Below are 21,904 nucleotides of genomic sequence, written 5' to 3' on the forward strand. Positions count from 1 at the left end.
TCAAATTGTGCACTTACCTTGACATATTTTATTAGCTAAGGGTGTTGAAAGACGTTTTAATAAATCAACCGTGTCATTAGCTTCCATGAAATGCTGTTCGTCGGGATTAGAAGCTATCTCTTTTAGCTGACCAAATGAGAACTGGTCGCCAATACCCGCCACGAATAAAGTCGCATTGGACGTCTTTAAGTGAACTGTAGGAATAGCAATATCGTCATCAGATGTGTGTGTTGCTATAAGAACGACCACGTTAGGAGCATCTCTTTGAGTGTCATTTTCACTTAAACGTTGCATAACTAATTCCAGAGTTTGACCGAGGAATACATGTGAACTATTTGGGAAACTTGTCGGCGTAGAATTGTCTAACTCTTCTTTGGTTTTATAGACGGCTGTCTCGTTTCCAAGTACGGTAATGATCCAGGTCTTGTTAACAGCCACGTCAAAGTTACTGGAAACATTGGAGACAAAATTTACGATATAGCCGTAGTTAGCCTCGCCCATCTTGTACGACCCATCCACGGCAAACACCACGTTCATTTCAGCGGAACAAACTGAGGTTAAGAAAAGGAAATCTTGTTAATGCGTGAACTAAACAACTTAGCTAAGTTTAACTACTTTTAAACTAGTCCATTGGTTAGAAAACATGCACAAGAAAATTACATAACATCAGACATGACGTAACTTAACATAATATAACATAACAGATGTTAGGGAAATTATAGTTTTAATATGGTTAATGTTCACGTGGACTGCAATAATATAAAAGTAGGATTTTTGGTGTTTTAGACGTTACATCTTTTGCCTGGAAATCTGCATAAATTAGTGCACTAAATAATGTACTTTCAGCAAACTTTTAGATCACACACCTGGATAAATAACAATTCGAATGCGCGTTAAATAGAATGAATGTATTTGTCGCTGATACAGCGAAGGAAAACTCGACTGACTTTACATAGCTTCTCAGGCTGGACGTGTGTTCTGCAGACGCACATTACATGAGGCCTATGACCAGCTGGCTTTACTCCATATGCAGCTGAGCTTATTCAGGCTACTTTCAGGTTTCAAGCTGACTTTAATTAGCCCTCTATCATTTGTTCCTAAGATGACGCAATCGTGTATTTCGTTAGTGTAAATAGAGTACTATAATCCTCGAAATAAGATTTACATCTGCGATTGACATCTACGATTTACATAGAAGATTTACTTGGAAGAAGAAGAGAAAGGAATAAAGGGGTGAGGTCCAAGTTCTTCGAATGATCGTATTTCCAGTTGTTACAGATCCGACGGTAGTTTGGAACCCGTTGCGTTCCTCTCCTGCAGCAAGCGAGTTGTTCCGAGCTGATGCCCGAGTCGAGTTCATTTCCTTGAGTCAAGTACACAAGTTTGTAGCCAGTTTAGGCTTCGCAACTTCCGTTTAGAGTTCAGAGCGAGAAAACCCGTTGTCCACAGAACAGAACAGAACAGAACAGAACAGAACAGAACAGAACAGAACAGAACAGAACAGAACAGAACAGAACAGAACAGAACAGAACAGAACAGAACAGAACAGAACAGAACAGAACAGAACAGAACAGAACAGAACAGAACAGGACAGAAAAGTACATATAACGTTATTGAACAGTTAACTTTGCGAGTAAAAGTAAATTTTAAAGTAAGGGGCGAAAGATGATACACATCATCATCATCAACAACAAAATACACATATCTGCTAAACTGTTACAAAATGCAAAGTCCACTTTAAATAACAAAAAAGATAGTATAATTATGAATTTAAAATTTAGTTCATGAACTTCAAAATGTGTACACTTATTTATTGGTTGCAAAAAATCTAATGCTTGTGACTGGAGAGGAAGTAATGCCCTTGAGTTGTATGTCTTACGACGTTTATCGACTTTTTGAAGCAGTGCATTAACGCCAGTCGATGTCAGAGTGTAAAGACAATAATTTTTTTCCCGCGATTCCACATTTCTCACTCATGATCAATCAATCAATCTTTATTTGTACTCAATCTTGCTCTAAAAAAATTACAACAATGAAAATATTACAAGTAAAACTTAGAGTACTAGCTCCCTGAAATAACCATAGGCTGAGGCTAGCGGAGGCTGACAGCCATCGTTGATCATTCGTTAATCATCGTTGCAATTAACATCTTAAATCAAGTTGTTTTGTTTTTATAAATGACTAAAACTAAAGAAAGAGACATGAGATTAATGCGTTTCTTAAAAGGGTACCGGTAAGCTTAACTTGGGTTTGCAGAGAAAGTTAAGTTAACCATGATATGATAATGCGTTTGAAAATACGTAGCGGCAGCGAAACTCTGCAAGAAAACAAATTAGGTTGTGATTGCAATTTATATTTTACGTTATTACCATCAAAGAAATAAAAGACTGTATCGAATTGAAAAGATGCTTCATGTAGTCATTTCCATCGAACAACTTCTTCTTATTCACGGTTACTTCAAATGAATATTGCATCTAAAATATAACGATACAAACCTATATACGCACTGGAGGAAAGAATAGTAAATAGCCAACAATTTTACAACTTGAATCAGTTACAAATTTAGTTTTGTGCCATTCTGTACTCAGCTCAGCGCTAACGACGGTCTGATTTTGTTTTCAGCTAAATTGTTTACTGACTTTCAAATTTAATACACAAGTGAAAAATACTCTTCTAGCCGAAAAAAAAAAAACAAACTTGTCCAGAACACTGCTGTCTCTAAGAACAGAACTGGTTGACAAGCCCTTAGTTCGTCTTTTCCTGTAAAACTCCTTCGACAACATTAACAACATTATTCGCAACCGACCTAGTAATTTGTCTGCAGAGCGTGTAATATTGTAGATATCAGGGAGCTTCCGGCACTGAATGACGACCGCCACGCGGAGGACGACGCTTTGTAAAAAATTATTCATATTTTACCTTCGATTGTCGCAGCTGTGTGGATCTGAGAGTTTGCCTATCGATCTAAAAACTTGCACAGGCTAAACATACAATGACAGTGTTCAATTCCAAAGGAAGATACGAAAGGTTAGCCATTGTGGTTCACGTTTTCCAAAATTAGTAGAACTTGATCGTTTCACGTTGTTGTTTTGCAGCTGACGGACAAGAAATGTATCAACATTCACAACGTACGTGCATAGCTATGGTATTATTTTGCTCATTTGCCCTTTTGTTTGGTGACGTTCTAGATGGCGTCGCCGCCGTGATTTGTTTAATCTCCATATTACTCACTAGACGCAGACTTTAGATGGTAACGCCTCAGTGGAGTCTGGTCTCAATCGTAAGCGAATAGCACTTGTGTGGTCATCAAGACAAAAGAAAAAAGCACTCTTTAATTGGCAACGAACCTCCAGACAATCGTGTTACGCTTGGGTTTAAGAACTTAGTCACCGATCTTTATCTTTGTATGGAGTTATAAAGTTTCAAGTGGAAAATAATTTTGAATTTAAAAATTACATTGAGTTAAATTTCTTAAAGACCAAAAGGTTAACTTTCGATGCTATTATACGGTCGCAGATGGCCTTTGTGCGATAGTCAAGACATAAAAAAAAAAATAATTATAATAGATTATATCAATTTCTATGGCGCTAAGATTATCAATGTATTCCAAAACTCTTAACATGATGGCTATAATTTGAGAAATATGCGCAGTAAGCTTAAGAATTTAAACAATTTACCGATAATTGGTACTACACTCGGCAATTGTTTTTAGGGAAGTCCGGCAAACGTCACAAGGAAGATCCGATTTCGACTGACGTGATTCTAATATTGGACTCGTCAATAAGGCATATCGTTAAGATGGCATGGCGACAAGCACGCGCGATTGAAAACATGCGTAACGTTCTTGCGAGACCTGGTTACGTGTAGTAGCAAGTATCCGCAAATTGTCTAAATTCGTACGCACACATTTCTAGTCTTTAAAATAAATAGATAAAACAATTAAGGATTGTATTTGAAACAACCAGTTGCATCTTGTTGTCAGGCGCAATAAACAACCAAAGCCTTGAACGGTTTTGACGGCTCCCAAAGTCTTATCAATACACTTTTCTTTTTCGCTTCAAAGACAAGAACATCTAACGCAATGCGATGTCAAAATCATGATTGATTGCCAAATTTAGTACAGCGTCTTCAACAAGCTTCACAAATAGCTACCGAAATTAGCACACTATAAGAACTCGCAGATACTAGTTTCACATACTAGTATATCAAACACAATCACGGACAAAGTATTTCTTAATACCATACGTCAAGACTGATCTGGGAAACGACAATTTTAAACGTTTAAAATCAAGTCGCGTTTTAACGGTTCAGTGACGAAGTTGTTAAACATCAAACTGTTTGCTTGTAGACTTGTCTGAACTCATTTTAGCACAAACTGATCTCTGCGGGTTTATACATCATTTTACTCTATTATATTTGACAATACAAAAAACCTTCTTTATATTTAAAAAAAAAAATTGGCCTGCTGTGCCTCTGTTTGTTTTGTTATGTAGTAGTTAGCAAGACTTCATTAGACGTGTAATGAATAAACATGACTTTCAATCTTTGTGTTGATAACATACACCCAAGCAGTTTCGTTTCTAAGACATAATTAAAGTTTCCTCTACGAACTACTGGCTTGACAGTTTCATTGTTAATTTGGTATGTTCTTTGAATTTGCTCGGGCTTGTGCCTCTCGGTCGCTTCCGCAGATATCGGTATTTCTAAATTTTCTGTTATTTCGGAGAAAAGTGATCATTGTTTCTAGAAGTTACTTATGGCTGTGGCATTCTAAGGTTTTGCATAATTACCTGAGATTTGTTCACGTTACAATATGAGACAAATTCCAATCTAACAAAAACTTAATCAAACCATTCTTTATACATGTATATTTGAACTAAGCGTTATCGGGCAGAATGCAACAGCCACATTTTCAACGCGAACAGCGTTGCCAAACGTTTAATACAATACTCCACAATGGTTGGTTTTCAGCTGAGTCACATACTCCCATGGGCATTTAATTGACCATATATTTAGACAACAGTGAGTCTGAAATTATGTACGCAAGGTTGTTTGTGTTTTAGTTCTGAGTTTGTTTGCTTCTTCTTAAGTTCAAAAGTTGTTTTTAAAGTTGTGCTGAAACACCATACTTAAGGGGAATAGAAAACAAACAAAGAATTAGTGACTGCAGGCAGCCAAGTAGTGACTGTATCAAACGGACAGTTAATAGCAACTTCAATTAAAACATGAACTACAACCAACCTTCAGCTTTGGTGGAGCTTATCCAAAGAAGAGATAATAACGAGTAAAGCGTAAACGCCATAGATGATAGGCCTGTAGTCTTTATACAGGCCATCTTGCTAGAGTAGATTAAAGGCGACTTTTGAAGTCGCTGAGATGATCGATGGAGTTTTAATTTGTCGACATGTTATGATAATAGTGCAAAAAAATGCAACCGATCTACACCGATCTACATAATCATTGTTTCGAGTTACTAAGCGTATCGCTTAACCTGTCATAATACTTCAAACACGAGGAAAACGGAAATTTTTCGTCGCATGGATATTGGGTGTGAGTTATTTCTTAAAATATACTTCATGCATTAAATATTTCAAATCTTTTTAGCTCGCAACAACGACTAGTCGCGATCGCGCTCTATTCACATTAGGATACTTTAAAATGAACTAACCTCCCTTTCAGCAAGTGCATAGTTTGTACCGAAAAGGACTAATTTCCTGGTTTGTAATTTAATTATTGTTTTTTTTTCGTTTATTAATGCTCTGTAAGGTTTTCAACAAAACCATCAGTTTATTTTAATCAAAAGGCTATATTGTTTGTAGGCTCTGTTTCAACTCAAAATTGAGCCTATATTGGCACAGTTCATTGAAACAAAATACTAAAACAAACAAAACTGTTTGAGGTCATTTAAAATCGAGGTCTTCGCCTCAGAAAATGAACTCAACAGTTCTCTGCCGTTGTTTTTCTGAGCTTTTGAACTCTACTATACTCCCCGACACAGACGTAAAAACATCAGATGTTTCAAAATTGCATGTCCAAACGCCTGCATGTTTTAGCCTCGTTCGTAATTCTTCGGTATCTAAATGGTAGTATAATTCGATAGAATCTCATTTTTCCAGTTCACTGGACTGTCGTTAATACAAGTAGTGATTGAAGTATTTGTAAAGCACTTGCGGCGTGATGTTTTTTGCAACTCATGTAGCTTTATGGAGCAAAATTTGCTGGGTTCTTTGTTTATTTTTGTTTTGTTAGTTTTCCGAAAAAAAAAAAAAAAAAAAAAAAAAAATCTACCTATTTTACGTTACAAGCTATATTGATTGTAGGCTATATTTTAAACTCGAAATTGAGTCGATATTGTGACGGAAACATATTAATTCAAAATGAACAAAATTGTTGGAGAATGTCTAAATTAATAATCAACTGAATGAATTATCGTCTGTTGTTTTCCTTTTTTTGTTGTTGAAGTCTACATAACTCCACTAAACAGGCGTAAGAACATCACACGGTTTAAAAACATATAAGTAAACATTTTAGTTTTAATTAACCATCAGTGTAATTCTTTTCTATCTAAAGAGCAGTTTAACTTTATTGGTAGACTCTTTTCTCCCGTTCATAGAACAATCGTTAAGTAGTAGTTGAAGTATCTGTAAACTACTTGAAACCTGATGTTTTGTAGAACTGTGGTACAGAAGTCTTACTTAATCTATTACATGAACTATGGAAAATTAGTATAAATCTATTAGCGTTCTATCACGAACGCCGTCGTCCTTTTGGTCACGCTACTGACTATCCTTTCTGTTGTAGATATATAGATTACTTCATGGTTGGTGAACGCGTCAACTATTACGCATCGAAATCGAGAGCGAATAATCTAATTATTTTAGTATAAATCTACTAGTGTTTCAAAACTTTGTATAAATTCTTGTCACAGATACCTCGAAAACGCAAAGGAGTGGCCATCATTTTGTTAACAAGGGCGCACTGCTACGCTACTCACCATCTTTCGCAGAATAGATAGTGACCAGCGTAGCCAGCGAACGGATCAGAGAACGGCATTCGTAATAGAACGCTAGTAGATTTATACTAATGCTGAACAGACGCACGGCAACGTGGAATCTTCTTTTTAAGTAGAAACACGAGTTTTAACATATCAGCGCGCGTATTTCTTAAGGTATTTGAGACATGTAGTTTTAATCTAGTGGAACTTGAAACGCCCTCAAACATAAACTTTAGGAGGCATGTCATGTACTTGGCGACGTTTAGCGGAATGTGTCTTACAACGGCTTTGCTCATCGTCAAGCTGGTGTTTTAGCAGATGCCACAAGTATTGAGGGGGGGGGGGGTGGGGATCTGAAATAAGTCAAGTGTAGATATCCTACTTACGTCCTATTTTCGTAATAGAGGAAAGTTTTGGTGGCAAAGTACTTGCCACTTAGCGCCATTAAGACAAGAGCAGGTTATTACAGTTCAAGGGCTTCTGAAAACATGTACGTATACAGCCTTACTGTTCACGTCAATGAGGCTCTTTGCAAAATACTGTAAAGTTACCGTATCACTGCGGAACCCTAGGGATATTTCCTTATATGGGCTATATAGGTATGTGCGGCCCCAAAGGGTATGGTTTTTCAACCGTTTTGATCATAAAGAGGGTAGCGATTTTGGCCATTTTGTCCACTGGGTATGGTTTTTGCACTCCAGTCTTGAATTGTGTATGTTGTTTAGAAGAAGATACTTTTTCGTCATTATCGATAAGACCTGATATCAACAAAAGCCCTTCACAATGCCTTTAACATCGGTTTGAACTGGATAACTAATTATAAGGCAGGTCTAAAACAGGGTATTGATTTTGGGGTCGGGTTATAATAGGGTGTGGAATTTTTGTCCAGGTCATAAATAGGGTAGGGAAAATCGCAGATTTTGATCTTAAATAGGGTAAGGGTTTTTGGAATCGAGCTGCACACCCCAACCTAATTTTTCTGGGAGTACTCTGGGAGTATTAGCGGACACGATGGGAATGAATAGGCCCTTATCATTTGCGGGAATAAACCGGTTGGGATGAGAAATTGGATAATGGTAAGGGTTTTTCCAAAGTCGGCAAACCAACAAAACGAAAATGGCGCTTACCATATACAATTCAATTTCTCGTATTCCTTTTCAGCTGAGAGACTAGAAACTGAATATGTTGACAAATGGTAAAGACTGGTTTCCACTGCGCATAAGCATAACCATAAGCCAACATACGCACACACAGTAAGATGTTGATGATTAACACCTTTTGTTGGAAATTATCAGAAAGCGGTTGTTATTTTGCTTACACTCCCGAAGACTTAAATCTTTGCACAGGTTAAGGGTACCTCGGAATAAAAAAGAAATAAATATTATATAAAAATAAATAAAAGTTTTAAAAATCGAAGAGTTAGAGGCTTAAAATAAGCTATGTTTTCTCATAAATTGTCAAGAATTCAGGGCAGACATGTGAAGTATAATTCATAATATAGGATCCTTTTCCAAATGTCCAAAGTTTAACTTCGAGAGGGAAATCACTAGATAGGTCCGCAAGATTAAGCAGCTTTGTTGTAGACAGGGATCCTTATAGCAAAACTCGAGAAGGCACAAAGAAATTTTTAAACAAATAATCGACACTCTATTTTTCTCTAGTTCCGTACACAACAGACACTCATTGGCTAAGAAGCTCTTTTCTGACAGGTCCACTCAAACCATTAACATATAATATCATGCTTTCACGCATACCTGCACGCGATCCTTTTAGACCGTAACGCTAACGTGACATAACAAAGTCACGCAATGAACGTGACATAACAAAGTCATGTAATGAACGCGCCATTACTCGATAGTTTCCGACAATGGTTAGAAAAATCTGGAACAAAGCAATGTCTGATTAAACTATAGCTATCTGATAGGAATAATAATCATGAATGTCTCACATGAAATATAACGTAATTAAATTTAAGATATAACTCGGCCAATAACAAATTAAGTAACAATTACATGTAATAGAAACTCATTAAGATGTTTCACTGTCATTGCTAACCATTTAGCTGGTTTGTGGAAGCGAATATGTAGTATATAAATATAACTTTGTCCCGGAATTGGCAGCACAAAAGTGCAGACATTAGCTGCAATTAAAGTGCTCTATGAGCAAACTCGCAGTGAATGATGATTGACATAACCTATTATCTACAAAATACTTCAAAACGAAACGAAAGCCAAAGAAAATATGCTTGTCAACGGTCGAGGACTTCAAGGGACTGGGTCCGAGGTTGAGTGTGAACTGCAAGTGTTTCAAATGAATGGATATATTCGACTTTTCTTCCTTTGAGTTTCTTCAAGCGTTGTTGTTCGACGGTCGAATCCAAAGATCTGAAAACAAAGGAGTAAAAAAAAAAAAAGAAAAAGAATATCCAATGATTTATCAATATAAATCTATAGGTAAATCTAAACTAGAAGCAATTTTTAATTCAACGATATTTATTGTGCTCTCTCGTCTTAAAGGAGCTCAGTTAAGGTATTTTGAGTTATTTTGGCCGGGTACAAAATTACTTTACACTGAAGGAAACCAGAAAATAGTAGTTAACTAAGCGAGAAAAACACCAAAGAGATTAAAATACACCTTAAAAGAGCAAGGATGTTTAAGGATGGAGAAGATTAAGACGGATTACAAACGACGAATTACAATTGTTTTGGGGTAGAACTATTCTTTCCTTGCAACAAATATATAATGTAATCGAATAATTGACCCTTTATATGTTCACCTTGTTCTCAAATGAGAAAATGCCGTCTTGAGCTGTTTCATCAGGTGAAATTCTCAAGGTCCTCCTCTTTACCTCCTCGGTTGGAGCTTCAGGAAAGAAAACATTGTCATATATATCTTCATATTCAGCATAATCTTGTTGTTCTTCTTGTCCGCCATCTTCATCTTTATCTTCATCGTCATCGTCGTCTTCTTCGAACAAATGCCGAAAGCGGGGCAATTCATAAATCCCTTGCTTGCGTCTCACCCCAGTGGAAACGCTCTCCTGGAAGCCAGTCTCACTTAAAACTTCTCCGGGAACAACCTCCGTCTCGTTGACTTCAACGGTCAATGTCTGTACCTCGTAACCTGACTGTTGCATTGAGGCCAGGTTCTCATATTCCGGTTCTTCTTTAAGGCTCTGGTAGTGTTCATAATCTTCGTCACTGGAGGAAGAGCAATAGGTCTCGTTCCAAAATCCTCTATCCTTCACATCATCTACTTTCTCAGGTCCAATCTCTATGGCGACTGTTTGTACCTCGTACATTGGCATATCATAGGGAATGGTTTGGTAGATTCCCTCGTCGTCTGGGCTGTCAACCGTTGAATAGCCTTTAGATCGATTTCTGCACCAAAAAAAAAAAAAAAAAAGAAAGCCATTCGCCCAAATTAGTTTTGAATAGTTCTACGACTGGAAGTAGATGGTCAACTGACAAACACTCACTATAATGCGTAAGTCTTTAATTATGTCATCATTGTAAAGTCAAAGGAGTATTCATTTGGTATAGGTGTTTCGACGATGCATCCAACATCAATTACATGTCATGGCATTGAATAATAAAACGGCTTTGCGGGTATTGAGTCTGATTGAAACGTCAGTGAATGCTTAGGCTTCAATATATAACAACATACTTATAACAATGAATATCATTTCATGGACGAGGAACCCGAATTTATTGCAGCACTTCCTGGGCATCCAAAACGTCTCTAAAATATCTCTTTGTTTTAAACCACAAGTCGCTGAACTTGGTTTCGGATTGAAAACTTTGAGTAAGACACCGCTTCAAATATTTCAGTGTGAGGTAAACTAGCAATATAGATATTGATATGTAAAAAAGCATGCTTAGGCAAGAAAATGCTTCAGTACTCACCGAAGTGAACGAATGAAGACGAACAATGAACCTCCCAAGAAACCAAGGAACAGGACTACTGGAATCACTACAAAAAGACGCAATAGCTTAGAACTGAGTCATAGAATATCCTCATTTTAATTGATTTTTTGCGTGCATTGATTGCTAATAAGGACCTTAGGCAAACCTAGACGAAAACGGCAACGAGAACGTCACCAAAACAAAAGGTTTGATGAGCAGTGCAATAGCTATGTGCAACGTCAAATGAATGACCAAGTTCTTGGTATTTTGTAGAACGTGAGCCACGACGGCTAATTGTTATTATTTTCTTTTGGAATTGATCGCTTGCATTACATACTTATTTTGAGCAGGATTTTAGACCACTCGACCGGCTGAACAGATCTAGATAATTGCGAAATTCAAAGGTAAAATACAAATCATTTTTTGCTAGGCGTCGTCCTTGGTGTCGTCGTCGCCATTGCTTAAGGTCACTATGATAACAGGTTGATCTAAACGATCTCTGGAGGACGGACCCTAGCCGGGGATGGGGGTGGTAGTGCCCTCTCCCCATTAAGGCTTAAGTGCACGGAAGATGATCAACTCCCCCCCTATTATTTTCAGTAACAAGAACGGCGCCATCTTTACTTCAGAGGAGGAAAAAGGTCCATATCACTAAACGTCCCCCTCATCCGCCAGTAAATTGCAATCAGTGGAATTAGTTAATCGTGATTTGTACCATAGGCCAGCCATGGTGTAATCACAGATACAAGTCGATTCAGTTGGTACCAAAAAAAAGGTGCAAAGTTTTTTTCTGTTTCCTTTGCAGCTGGGGACCTACTTGCTAAAAATGTGTCAAACACTGCTTTTTCCTCTGTTGCTTCATCGCTTCTTTGTAATAAAACACCTGAGGAGGGGAAGTCCTCTGAAGAAAGAAAAAAAAGTGTTTAAAGTAAGTACAAAAAACATGTCCATTGCTACATATAGGAGGTCTGGCTCTTAAGATCGTATAGATCTGCTTCAGCTGGTTTCGGGAAAAAAAAAAATAATGGGGGGTCACCCTCATCGTTTGAAATTTAGATCAGGTTAACTGACTCAATTTAACACAAGTAAACTTTTGAAGCTGATGTAGTTCCTTGAAGTAGAGTAGATCTTGAAATAGAATACATATTAGCCTTGCCCATTCACACTCGAAGAAAACTTCGAGAGCAGGAAAAGCAAAATATTTGTTACTTCTTACGTACATATTTTTTCGCCAGATACAAAACCGTGCGCGTAATTGACGCCACTGTTACACGATGTAATTTGTTACCTGAGTCACAGCCGTACAGAGCAATACGCAAACAGGGAGATGTGCCTCTGTAGCCAACTGGATGAATTCGAATGTAATGAGTCCACGTCCCGTGCAGAGATGCATTTATACCATCAATGTTCTCGTTAGCTTTGAACTGGAAAATTAGGGAAAAAACGTGTTGTTAATTATCTTAGCTGAAAAAAAAAAAAAAAAAAAAAAAAAAAAGAAAGAAAATGTTTGTGCTGCGAATTAACAACTACACTTCCGTATTAAATCTGCCATTTTCATTCTCTAAAATAGCCAAGCATGATCAAGCAGGTTCTTATATCTTGGTTAAAGGAAAATTATAATAAACATTTTAAACGAGGAGTGTGACTTTGAGAAGCCAGGTTTAAATTACAAGAAAATACATAATACAGCTTGGAATAAGTACTGTATATTCAAGGACAAAACACAACTTGAGTTTATAATTTTTCTGGTAATCAACAACTATATCTCCTTCATGGAAATTAAGAACCTAATTAAGAACCTCACACTCACTCACTCATCCTCATCGGGCCCATGAGGACTGTTGAGGCCGGGAATTAAGAACCTAGGCTGCCTAAATTGCCAATGACTAAAGTACACCAAAATACAAGAACCTATTTTCCTAGACTTCAAAAAAGTAGGTTTTTACACACGCAGGTTTTTACTGAATTTGTACTCTGGGAACTATATATAACAGTGCAAACACATCCTTATCAATATCACACTTACAATTCTTATATCTCCTTGTTCAGTGTAGTTGACGAATGATTCCCTCTCAGAACTGTTACTCACTGATACATAGTAACTTTCGACCCAAGCGTTTGTTAAACCATCCGTGACACCTTCTGTTTCAATCACACTTACGTTTGTAAGATACCCTAAGACAAAGGAAAAAAAAAAAACACACAAAGATTAAACATATGTGAAAACTGACATCAGACTTCCCAAACACTCGAACTACGACAGAGGAAAATTATAACCACTTAGCGACCCACCCCAGGTGAGTCTGTAAACAAACTGTAGCATCATGGCCATGATGACAAATAAGAAAACGTTATGGCGGTGGACTCTGGTTAGCGCGTTGGACTCCGAATCGGGTGGTCAGGGTTCGAGCTGCATGGGGTCATTACGCTATGTTCCCGGGTAAGACAAGACTCTCACAATACCTCTCTCCACCCGGGTGTATAAATGGGTACGGGCACATTTAACGCTGGGGAGTAATCAGCGTCCCATCCAGGGGAGAGCAGAAAAATCCCTAGAACTTTCATGCTACATAAATCGAGATAAGTTCCGCCTGTATGGGACATTGCCGTGACGTATACTTGCCCATTGTTTTTATGTTAATAAAAGTACCCAAAGAACACTCACCAAAAAACACTTGGAAGTATGGCGCCGCGTCTGTTTGTGACGAACACCAGCCATCCTCCCAGCTACCCATAGTCTCGACACCAATCCTCCCTCGGTAAGCTGCCCGCCCCTTGCCTCTTTGAGAGGAAGCTGTGATGTCTTTATCTGGAATTCGACGATTGCTTGGTACTTTAAGACCCAGTTCTCTGAATCCACAGCCTAAGGGTAGTGTCCAGTGTATGTCTTAAATTTTATCGTAGACAATGTCACATCGTAACTGTCTTCGCATACTACTTTGGCATTATGTAGGTCAAATCATACTTTTCATGCTTCTGTGTTCAGACTTCTTAGTTTTCTTAGCTAGGGAATCGAGGGGGAGGGGGGGGGGGAAGGAAGAAAGGGAGAAAGGTAGGGAGGCAGGAAGAAAATAACACAAGGAAGATGTAATAAACTGATCATCTTCCTGCCCTCAAGTGTTCTACAAAGTTTCGTAAGGACGTTTGTCAACACTCTTAGTTACATCCAAGTCATTTCTCACACAACCTTATCTTCAAAACATAACTAAACAAACAAAAAAAATCGTCATAATAGGTGTTTACCGACTCTCTGGTTCGCTGAAGCTGACTAATTAATCAACACATACCAAATTGACACTGCTTTCCATAGTAACCACGCGAACAATCGCAGCGGTAACTGCGTCCAGTGTTTATGCATGTTCCTTCATTGACACACGGTGAAGAGTCACACATTCCTTGGTCTTCCACTGCAAACAGCAATAACACAAGGGAAAAGAATGATCGTCGAGATAGTTAAATTTAACATAGTTAATTCCGTCATGATTAAAAACAGCGGAAACAAGAATGGATAAAGAACTCTGGTAAACTAATTTCGTCGAGGGACATTGTAAAATGCAATCTCTTTTGGGGTAAGAGGATTGGGTCAATGGGCCTTACCCAATCAGAGAAATTGAGCTTTTCTTCAAATCAGTCAAGGTGAAATGAAACTAAAACTAATAAATTGCAATTTCTTGCGCATGTTTCACTTGAACCGGGTACCTTTACTTCTTTTTTTTTTTCGCAAAAATCGAAAGAAAAACTTACAGAAACAAATTTGTTTTTTCAGCTCCTTCTTCAGATCCTTCAGTCCGTCAAAAGACGTTCCGTAAACGTGATCGCCATCATTGCCACTTATCTCCTTGAGCTCGTCTTCATCGTAGTCGTCTCCGACACCGACCGCAAATATTGTCACGTTTCTGTCACGCAAGGTTTTAGCTGGAGTTCTTACTAAGTCGTAAGAAGAACCAGTAGTGACAAGAACTAGGTAGTTAGAAACATCTTTACGAAGTGTAGCACCTGAAAACATCTTATGTCGCACATAGTTCAGTGCCTTTCCGATGTGTCTTCCTTGACTTGGAAAAGGCGCATTGCTCACAACGGCAACTGCTTCTGTCGAGTTGTGGTAATCGTCAAAATTGAAAACTTGATAAACGTCGCTGGAAAAGATTGCCAGTCCGACGTGAGCTCGTTCCTTGGAGACGTCAAGGTATTCGATCAAACCTTTGACAAACTCGAGAGTTTTGTTAAAGTGACCACTGCCAGAAAGGTCCATGCTTGCAGAACCATCGATCAAGAAACCAACGTTGATATATTGCCCTTCGCAACCTAAAAAGTGCATAGTAAGGAGGATCAAAGACCACAGATTGGGATAAATTAGAGTGAGGATATTGTACAGTTATCTGGCTTACTTTGTTTAATAAATTCACTTGGTTGACTGACTGTGACTGACTGACTGACTGACTGGCTGGCTGACTGACTGACAGACTGTAGTTAGCTAGTCTTTCAATCGGTCTCCTGTCTGTCGGACAGTCTGTTACTCAATTGGGTATCTGTCTGTCTACATGTCTATCTGCCAGTCTACCTGTCCGCCCACCTGCCTTCCAGTGAGTCTGCTTGCCTGCCTGCCTGCTGTCGGGTTGGTTGCAGCTGACTGACTGACTGAATGATTGACTGACCGACCGACTGACTGACTGACTGGCTGACTGACTGATTGACTGACTGATTAACTGACTGATTGACGGACTGACTGACTGGCTGAGTGACGGATTAACTTATCGACTGACAGACTGACTAAGTGACTGATTGACTGACTAACTGACACACAATCACAGTCTAGCCGATTTAACTGACACCTTTCTAATTATCAATAGATTGGGAGTGAACCCAAAATCCACAGATATACAAATAAACAGCCTCTTACGTGTCTGGCAATGTTCTCCGATGAATATAACAGGACATTTACAATCATAGCTTCCGGGTGTGTTGGTGCATTTCCCATCATTACCACAAGGATTCTGTGTACATTCATCTATGTCTGAAAAAGGACCATAATTACTTTGTCAATCGCGTTTAATTCTTGGTATATAAAACAGCATGGCCTCTAGTGGGCCTGAGAGGGGGAGGGGCACTCCCATCTATAAGGTATATGGGTATGTGCCGCTGTAAAGAGTATGGTTTTAAGGTAGTTCAGTCTGGAGTCGGGTAGAGAAATCAGACAGTTTTGGTCTAGAATAGGGTGTAATTAAGAGCGGAACAGGGTTCTTTGCCCGGGGTTTCAGAAGTGATTTTTATAAGATATTGGTTTAGTTAGCTTATGTTAGATTACGATAGTGATGAAGTTTCTGAAAAGGAAAATAACTAATTTGGCAGAGGGTAGGTGTTTTTGGTGCCCAGTCTAGAATAGAGTTGCAAAATCAAGCTGACCAACGTCTATTTCAGGGTAAGGGTTTCAGTGCACCAGCAAAACACCCCTACCCACTGATTTTCAGAGTACCCCCCGGGCTAGTGAGGAGTCTTTTTCATACATGTAATAACGGTTTTAGTTCAAGAGTTAAGGAAGTGCAACGCAGCACTTGGCCCGAGTTGGCGATCAGAGGAGCCTCTTAAACATTGATAGTCATGTAACGATACCACGTTAAGCTTGTTCTTTCCCTTACCATGTTCACAGTATGTTCCGTTCCATCCAGGAGCACACTCACACTGGGGCGACCCATCGTCTTTGACGGTGCAGTTACCATTGTTACCACAGGCGGACGGGGATACTACGCAGGCCGATCCAACTAAGCAAACAATAACAACACAATGAAGTTATCTTGCAAAAATAGAAAAAAAAAATGTTTAACAATACTGAGAAAGACCGCCAGTATATGCTGAACTAACCACGCTTTCATTACATAGCTAGTCCAAGGCGAGACTTAAGTGTATCGAGATGACTCATCAAGTATCCATATGGATCAAGTAATGTTAGGCAAATGACCTCATACTTCAGATGCTAAAAAAGGTAGGGACTGGCCAAAGGAGACATGGAGCCAGGTGTTGGTGTTTCGGGAGGTTACTCAGTGAAGGACAGGAGCCGAATGGCGTTCTTTGGTGGCGGCCTCATGTGCAGACGAATTTGTATCAGATAAAATGTACATATTAAGAAAGCTCATGGAAATTTACTAGACTTCTTGATGCAAGATTTATGGTATAGCGTCTCATGCGGATTAACAATTACCAGAACAGCAATTTCGTCGGAGAAGTTGTTTTATAAGGAAAGATGTACTTACAAACTTCGCACTGTTTTCCTGTCCAGCCAGACGCACAGATGCACATGTAGCTACCCTCAGGAAGATTAAGACATGTCCCACCATTTGAACAAGGAGTCATGGAGCAAGGGTCAACCTCTGACAAAAACGCAATTGAAAACGTGAGCAATAATACTAATTTAGAAAACTATATTTCATCAAATGTTCAAGAAATGCTATTCCATCCTTTCCTTATGCAAATTCCTCTACCAACACCCCCCTAAAAACAAAATTCTACCTCTGCTGCCAAATGCCAAAAATAAAAACGAAAATGAAATAAACTGACAGAATAAGGCCTAAGGTGTTTTCTACAGTGCACATAAACCACTAGTGACGTCACTAACGTTATTTTATTACCTTGGATGATCGCATCCTTTAGAGACGCCATCGTAGGGCCAAGACCATCGTAACTATCAATTGTTACCACATGCTCCGAGTTAGGCTCTGATGCCATCTCATTCAACTGACCACGTAAATATCGACCAACACCGACACTGAAAATTGTGACATTGCCTCGCTTCAAAGCAAACGAAGGGACTGCTAGGTCGTCGTCTGATCCATCGTCAGTCAGAACAACAAGAATGTCTCGTCCTTTGTTATTTCCATGCTCGTCTGAGCGGTTAAATAACTCGGTTTTTGCTAGTTCAAGCGCTTTTCCGATATTTCTTCCTTTACCAGTTACGTTGAGATTGTCCAAGACAGTTCCAAACACTGCATGCGTGGTGTTATCATCGAATCTGTGCTTTAGGTATGGTTTATCAGAATATGTTATGATGCCCACTTTCGTGTCATCTTCATCATCTTTCAAGGTTTTTGTAACGCCTTTGACGAATTCCACTTGTTTTTTAAAATTCCCCTTCTGGTATTCATCAATGTCTTCTCCAGTGTATAAGACGAAGCCAACGTTAAAACCACTTGAATATTCTTTGATGAAAATGAAAATCAAAAACTTTAATAGACGGAGCTTAACGAATCTTTGAAAAAAAACATCTTGGCGATATAAATAATCAAACAGCGTGAAGGGGAAAAACAGCGAGGCAACGATAAGCCAACAACAAAGAGAAATGGCTGCAAGTGATAAAGGAAATAAACAACAATAACAGCAACAACACCGGGTCCCCCGACCCAGATTTCTGTAAATGGCAAATTATCTTCTCAGCATCTGAAAAAAATCATCTTTTTAAAGTTGAAGCTAAGTGTAACAATTGCAGTGTAAGAAGCTGTTTAAAATAAGACGTCGAGTACAACATCCAGTACCTCCTCTGCATAAGTTCTCTTTGTTAAAGAATCCCGGTCTGCAGTTACAAAACGAAGTCCCTGGGAAGTTAATGCAGAGTTGGCTTTCCCCACATGCCACGTTTGAACACTCGTTAATGTCTGTCAAGGAGAGATAAATCAACGTTGCACTATAGTATACCCTCCATTAACCTGATAACTTCGGCTTTTTTCTTTTGCTGCAAGAGCATTTCTAAAAGAAAGGTCTGTAGGACTGGTAGGCTTTCTCTTTAACACTGTCAGTAGAGTAAATATTTAACCTCACTGTAAGCAGAGAGTATTGTCTCTTATTGTAAGTAAAGAAAGTTTTGAACGGTACAGTAAGTAGGGTAAAATATTGTATTGTATTGTATTGTATTGTAAGTTGAGTAAGCATAAGTATTGTTCCGAAAGTAATGTAAGTATTGTTTCTAAAGGTAGTGGATTGGCGCTATATAAATATTTTATTATTATTATTATTATTATTATTATTATTATTAGAGTATTGTGGAAGCACCAAATGGTAGAAAGTACAGTACTTTATTGTAAATAATGTAAGCAATTATGATTTTTTGCCAAAAAAAATTGGGTTAGGACGTAATAGGCAAACAAATAGCGATACAGTAGGTGGTTTATACAAAATTAAATCATATTCTCTCAGCGATTTTGACCTTGTTTCTAGTTCTACTCGCACTGCGTCCACGCACACGAAAGAAGTGAATCTTACGTAGGAAAAATAGTTAGAACACACCTATCTCACAGTTGACTCCTTCATAACCAGATGGGCAAGTACATTCGTAGCTATCAAATAAGCTCTGGCAGGTTCCACCATTACTGCATGGATTACTGAAGCAGTGATCCACAGCTAAGGGAGGAAAACCATACGAGAAGCTAACTACAAACAATAGACATCAGACAATGTTTTGATATAGCGCTATATCGTAACATATGGCTACCACAACTCTCCTCATTGTCTCCACGGGAGACTCCTTTACTGAAAACAGAGATCAATCAAGTGGAGAAATAAACACAGAAGAGAGGCACTCAGTTTTTTTTTTTCCTTTTTTCAACCCCCGACACCTAATTCCCGCCCAATATACAAACCGCTGTGGAGGACAGAGATCAAGTTTGACGACGAACATAATTATATACACGTACGTTTTTCCTGGTTACTCTTCATTGATCATTTCAATCTTACCATTACAAAGCGACTCCTTTATTTTGTCACCGGTGCTATGCAGATCGTCATAAACTGGTGCTTCAAACACATGAGAGGGTGTAGTTGCAATCTGCTGTAGTTCCTCTGTAGCATAATATTCTCCGACACCAACTGCCAGAGTGACAACCTTCATCGCTTTGAGATGCGCCGAAGGCAACGACACATCGTCAATCGACGTGCCATCCGTCACAGCAACCAGACAGTTGTGCATTCCTGGTCGGGCGTGACCAAAGAGGTTATTCTGAACAGCTTCTAGACCAGCACCAGTATAAGTGGCATTCTCAGGGTAGTTCATTGTATCGATAGCATCGTTGATGTCTGTCTTGGAGTAATACGTATCAAATGTAAACTGTGTTATGGTTATCGAGGAGTAAACCACGAGTCCCACATTGGTGTCGTCTCTGTCGACCTTGTAGAAATCGATCACAGATTTGATCAGGTTCTTGTATTGTAAAGCAGCTGACGAGGTGAGGGTTTGCATGCTTGCAGAACCGTCAATTAGGAAAGCCAAGTTAAATTTGTTACGCTTGCAAACTGCAAAAAACAAAGAATAAAAAGTTTAAATAACTGCATGTATGAGTCAGCAATCAAAATCCAATTTGGGTTGGCAATGACGAGGGCGATTTTCCATCGAGAGTTTACGGTGCGACTACCCAAACTGAGCCTCTTGGAAAAGATCTTGGAAGATAGCGGTTTTTTTTTTTTGTTATCAAATAAACTAATTACATTGAGGAATACGAACAATAGATCTAAACAAAATTTAAAACCCAAAAAAGTGCGCGGTGATACGAAACTCAGGAAACTCTGCCATTTCTTGACTGGCTAGTTTTGACCCTAAATTTTGAACGTTTTTCAACCGTTTCGGTCTAGTTGTCGCAAAATGAGTTTTCAAACCGTTTTTTTCGAGCGAGATTTATTACTAAGATAATTTGCCGTCAAGGACTGAATGTTTGTAACGCAGAGGAGCCGATAGTGTTTATGTTTTCACGTCAAACAGACCATTACTTTCCGTCACGACAAAGCTAATAGTCTTTTCTAGCGAGGCTAGTCAGGCTTTGATGTTTTTCCAGAAAATTCTTGCTTCGTCGTCGATCTGGTCTGTTTTATTTAGCTGTGGCTACGAGCTGCTGTGTTTCTGAACGCCACGAGAAGGGATATAAATTTTCCACCGTTCGCCTCTTAAGCTTAGGGAAAATAGTGGATCAATGCAATTCCCATCGTTGTATCCAGTGAATGCTTTGAGCCAAATGAGAACGACTTAGAGCAAAATGCGGTCGCTTACACATTGTCTAAGATCTTCCAGCCTGAACGAATAAGCTTTAACAGTTCCTTCGTCGATCGTGAACTACTTACCTTCGTCTGTTTTCCCTGAGGGGCGACCGCGGAAACGAAAAAAAAAAAAAAAAAAAAAGCACACTTTCTCTGCTGTGGAAGATTTCAATTCCTTCTGGTGGTATCCAGGAACACAACTTATAGGAGACCAGATCGAAGACGAAGCAAGACTTTTCTGGGGAAGCATTGTCAAAACAAAACATCAAAGCCTGACTGGCCTCGCTTGCATGCGACTCGTCCCGGGCGCCAACCGAGCGGTCGGCCATATTTGCATTCGGTGTATTAGATTTAACAATGAGCACTCACCTGACTGGCAGTTGACTCCTAAATATCCTTGTGGGCAGGCGCAGTGATAACTTCCAGGTGTGTTCTTGCACTCACCATTGTTCACACAGGGATCAGAGTCACACTCGTTTATATCTAAGAGACGTTATTATGGTAAAAATGAATTTTCTTGAAACTGAAAACTTTCAGTCATTTCTCCCCTCACAGTTCTTATTGGGACGAAGTGGCCTAGTTAGCGAGCTGGACTCTGGAGTAGTCCGACTTCGAGCCTTGCTTGTTCTCGACCGCCTCTCTCCCCCCAGGTGCATAAATGACTATCAGCGAATGTTGGGGATAATCCGGCAATGGACCAGCATCCCACCTGGGTAGGTAGGTAAAGGCTGCACACGAGTGAAAATGTCCATCAAACCGGAGCTTATCGTGGTTTCAGTAGCAGGAAGCGACTAGAAGTATTTCTACTCACTCCTGGATGGGATGCTAGTCTTACCCATTTACATACCTGGGTGGAGAGAGGCACTGTCAGAGTGAAGTATCTTGCCCAAGAACACAACACAATGTCCCCGGCCAGGGCTCGACCCGGATCGATCGATCCGGAGTCGAGCGTAGTAGCCATGTTGCCACTGCGCACCCCAAAGCATCCCATCCATGG

General features: G+C 39.2%; 2 protein-coding genes across 2 annotated transcripts in view; both read right to left on the reverse strand.

Moving 5' to 3' along the window:
• LOC110059041 (uncharacterized) overlaps nt 1-5,408 on the reverse strand; it is a 60,058-nt gene extending 54,650 nt beyond the window's left edge. Inside the window, exons 1-2 of the mRNA XM_089281626.1 lie at nt 5,242-5,408; nt 18-551 (exon numbers count right to left, since the gene is read on the reverse strand). Of these exons, the coding sequence (XP_089137752.1) occupies nt 18-551; nt 5,242-5,335 (628 nt within the window). The 5' untranslated portion in view covers nt 5,336-5,408. The remainder of the gene's footprint in view (nt 1-17; nt 552-5,241) is intronic.
• Nucleotides 5,409-8,253: 2,845 nt separating this feature from the next.
• Nucleotides 8,254-21,904, reverse strand: part of LOC110059038 (uncharacterized) — a 47,189-nt gene continuing 33,538 nt past the window's right edge. Inside the window, exons 49-65 of the mRNA XM_089281419.1 lie at nt 21,277-21,390; nt 19,618-20,172; nt 19,171-19,284; nt 18,423-18,542; nt 17,523-18,089; nt 17,148-17,264; nt 16,536-16,658; nt 15,800-15,913; nt 14,644-15,204; nt 14,187-14,306; nt 13,565-13,762; nt 12,926-13,074; nt 12,188-12,323; nt 11,717-11,800; nt 10,900-10,966; nt 9,771-10,374; nt 8,254-9,378 (exon numbers count right to left, since the gene is read on the reverse strand). Coding sequence (XP_089137545.1) covers nt 9,301-9,378; nt 9,771-10,374; nt 10,900-10,966; nt 11,717-11,800; nt 12,188-12,323; nt 12,926-13,074; nt 13,565-13,762; nt 14,187-14,306; nt 14,644-15,204; nt 15,800-15,913; nt 16,536-16,658; nt 17,148-17,264; nt 17,523-18,089; nt 18,423-18,542; nt 19,171-19,284; nt 19,618-20,172; nt 21,277-21,390 — 3,821 coding nt within the window. The 3' untranslated portion in view covers nt 8,254-9,300. The remainder of the gene's footprint in view (nt 9,379-9,770; nt 10,375-10,899; nt 10,967-11,716; nt 11,801-12,187; nt 12,324-12,925; nt 13,075-13,564; nt 13,763-14,186; nt 14,307-14,643; nt 15,205-15,799; nt 15,914-16,535; nt 16,659-17,147; nt 17,265-17,522; nt 18,090-18,422; nt 18,543-19,170; nt 19,285-19,617; nt 20,173-21,276; nt 21,391-21,904) is intronic.

The sequence above is a fragment of the Orbicella faveolata genome, unplaced genomic scaffold, assembly GCF_042242905.1.
Source record: "Orbicella faveolata isolate gen_17 unplaced genomic scaffold, um_ofav_v1 contig_48, whole genome shotgun sequence".
In the NCBI taxonomy this organism is placed as follows: Eukaryota; Metazoa; Cnidaria; class Anthozoa; order Scleractinia; family Merulinidae; genus Orbicella; species Orbicella faveolata.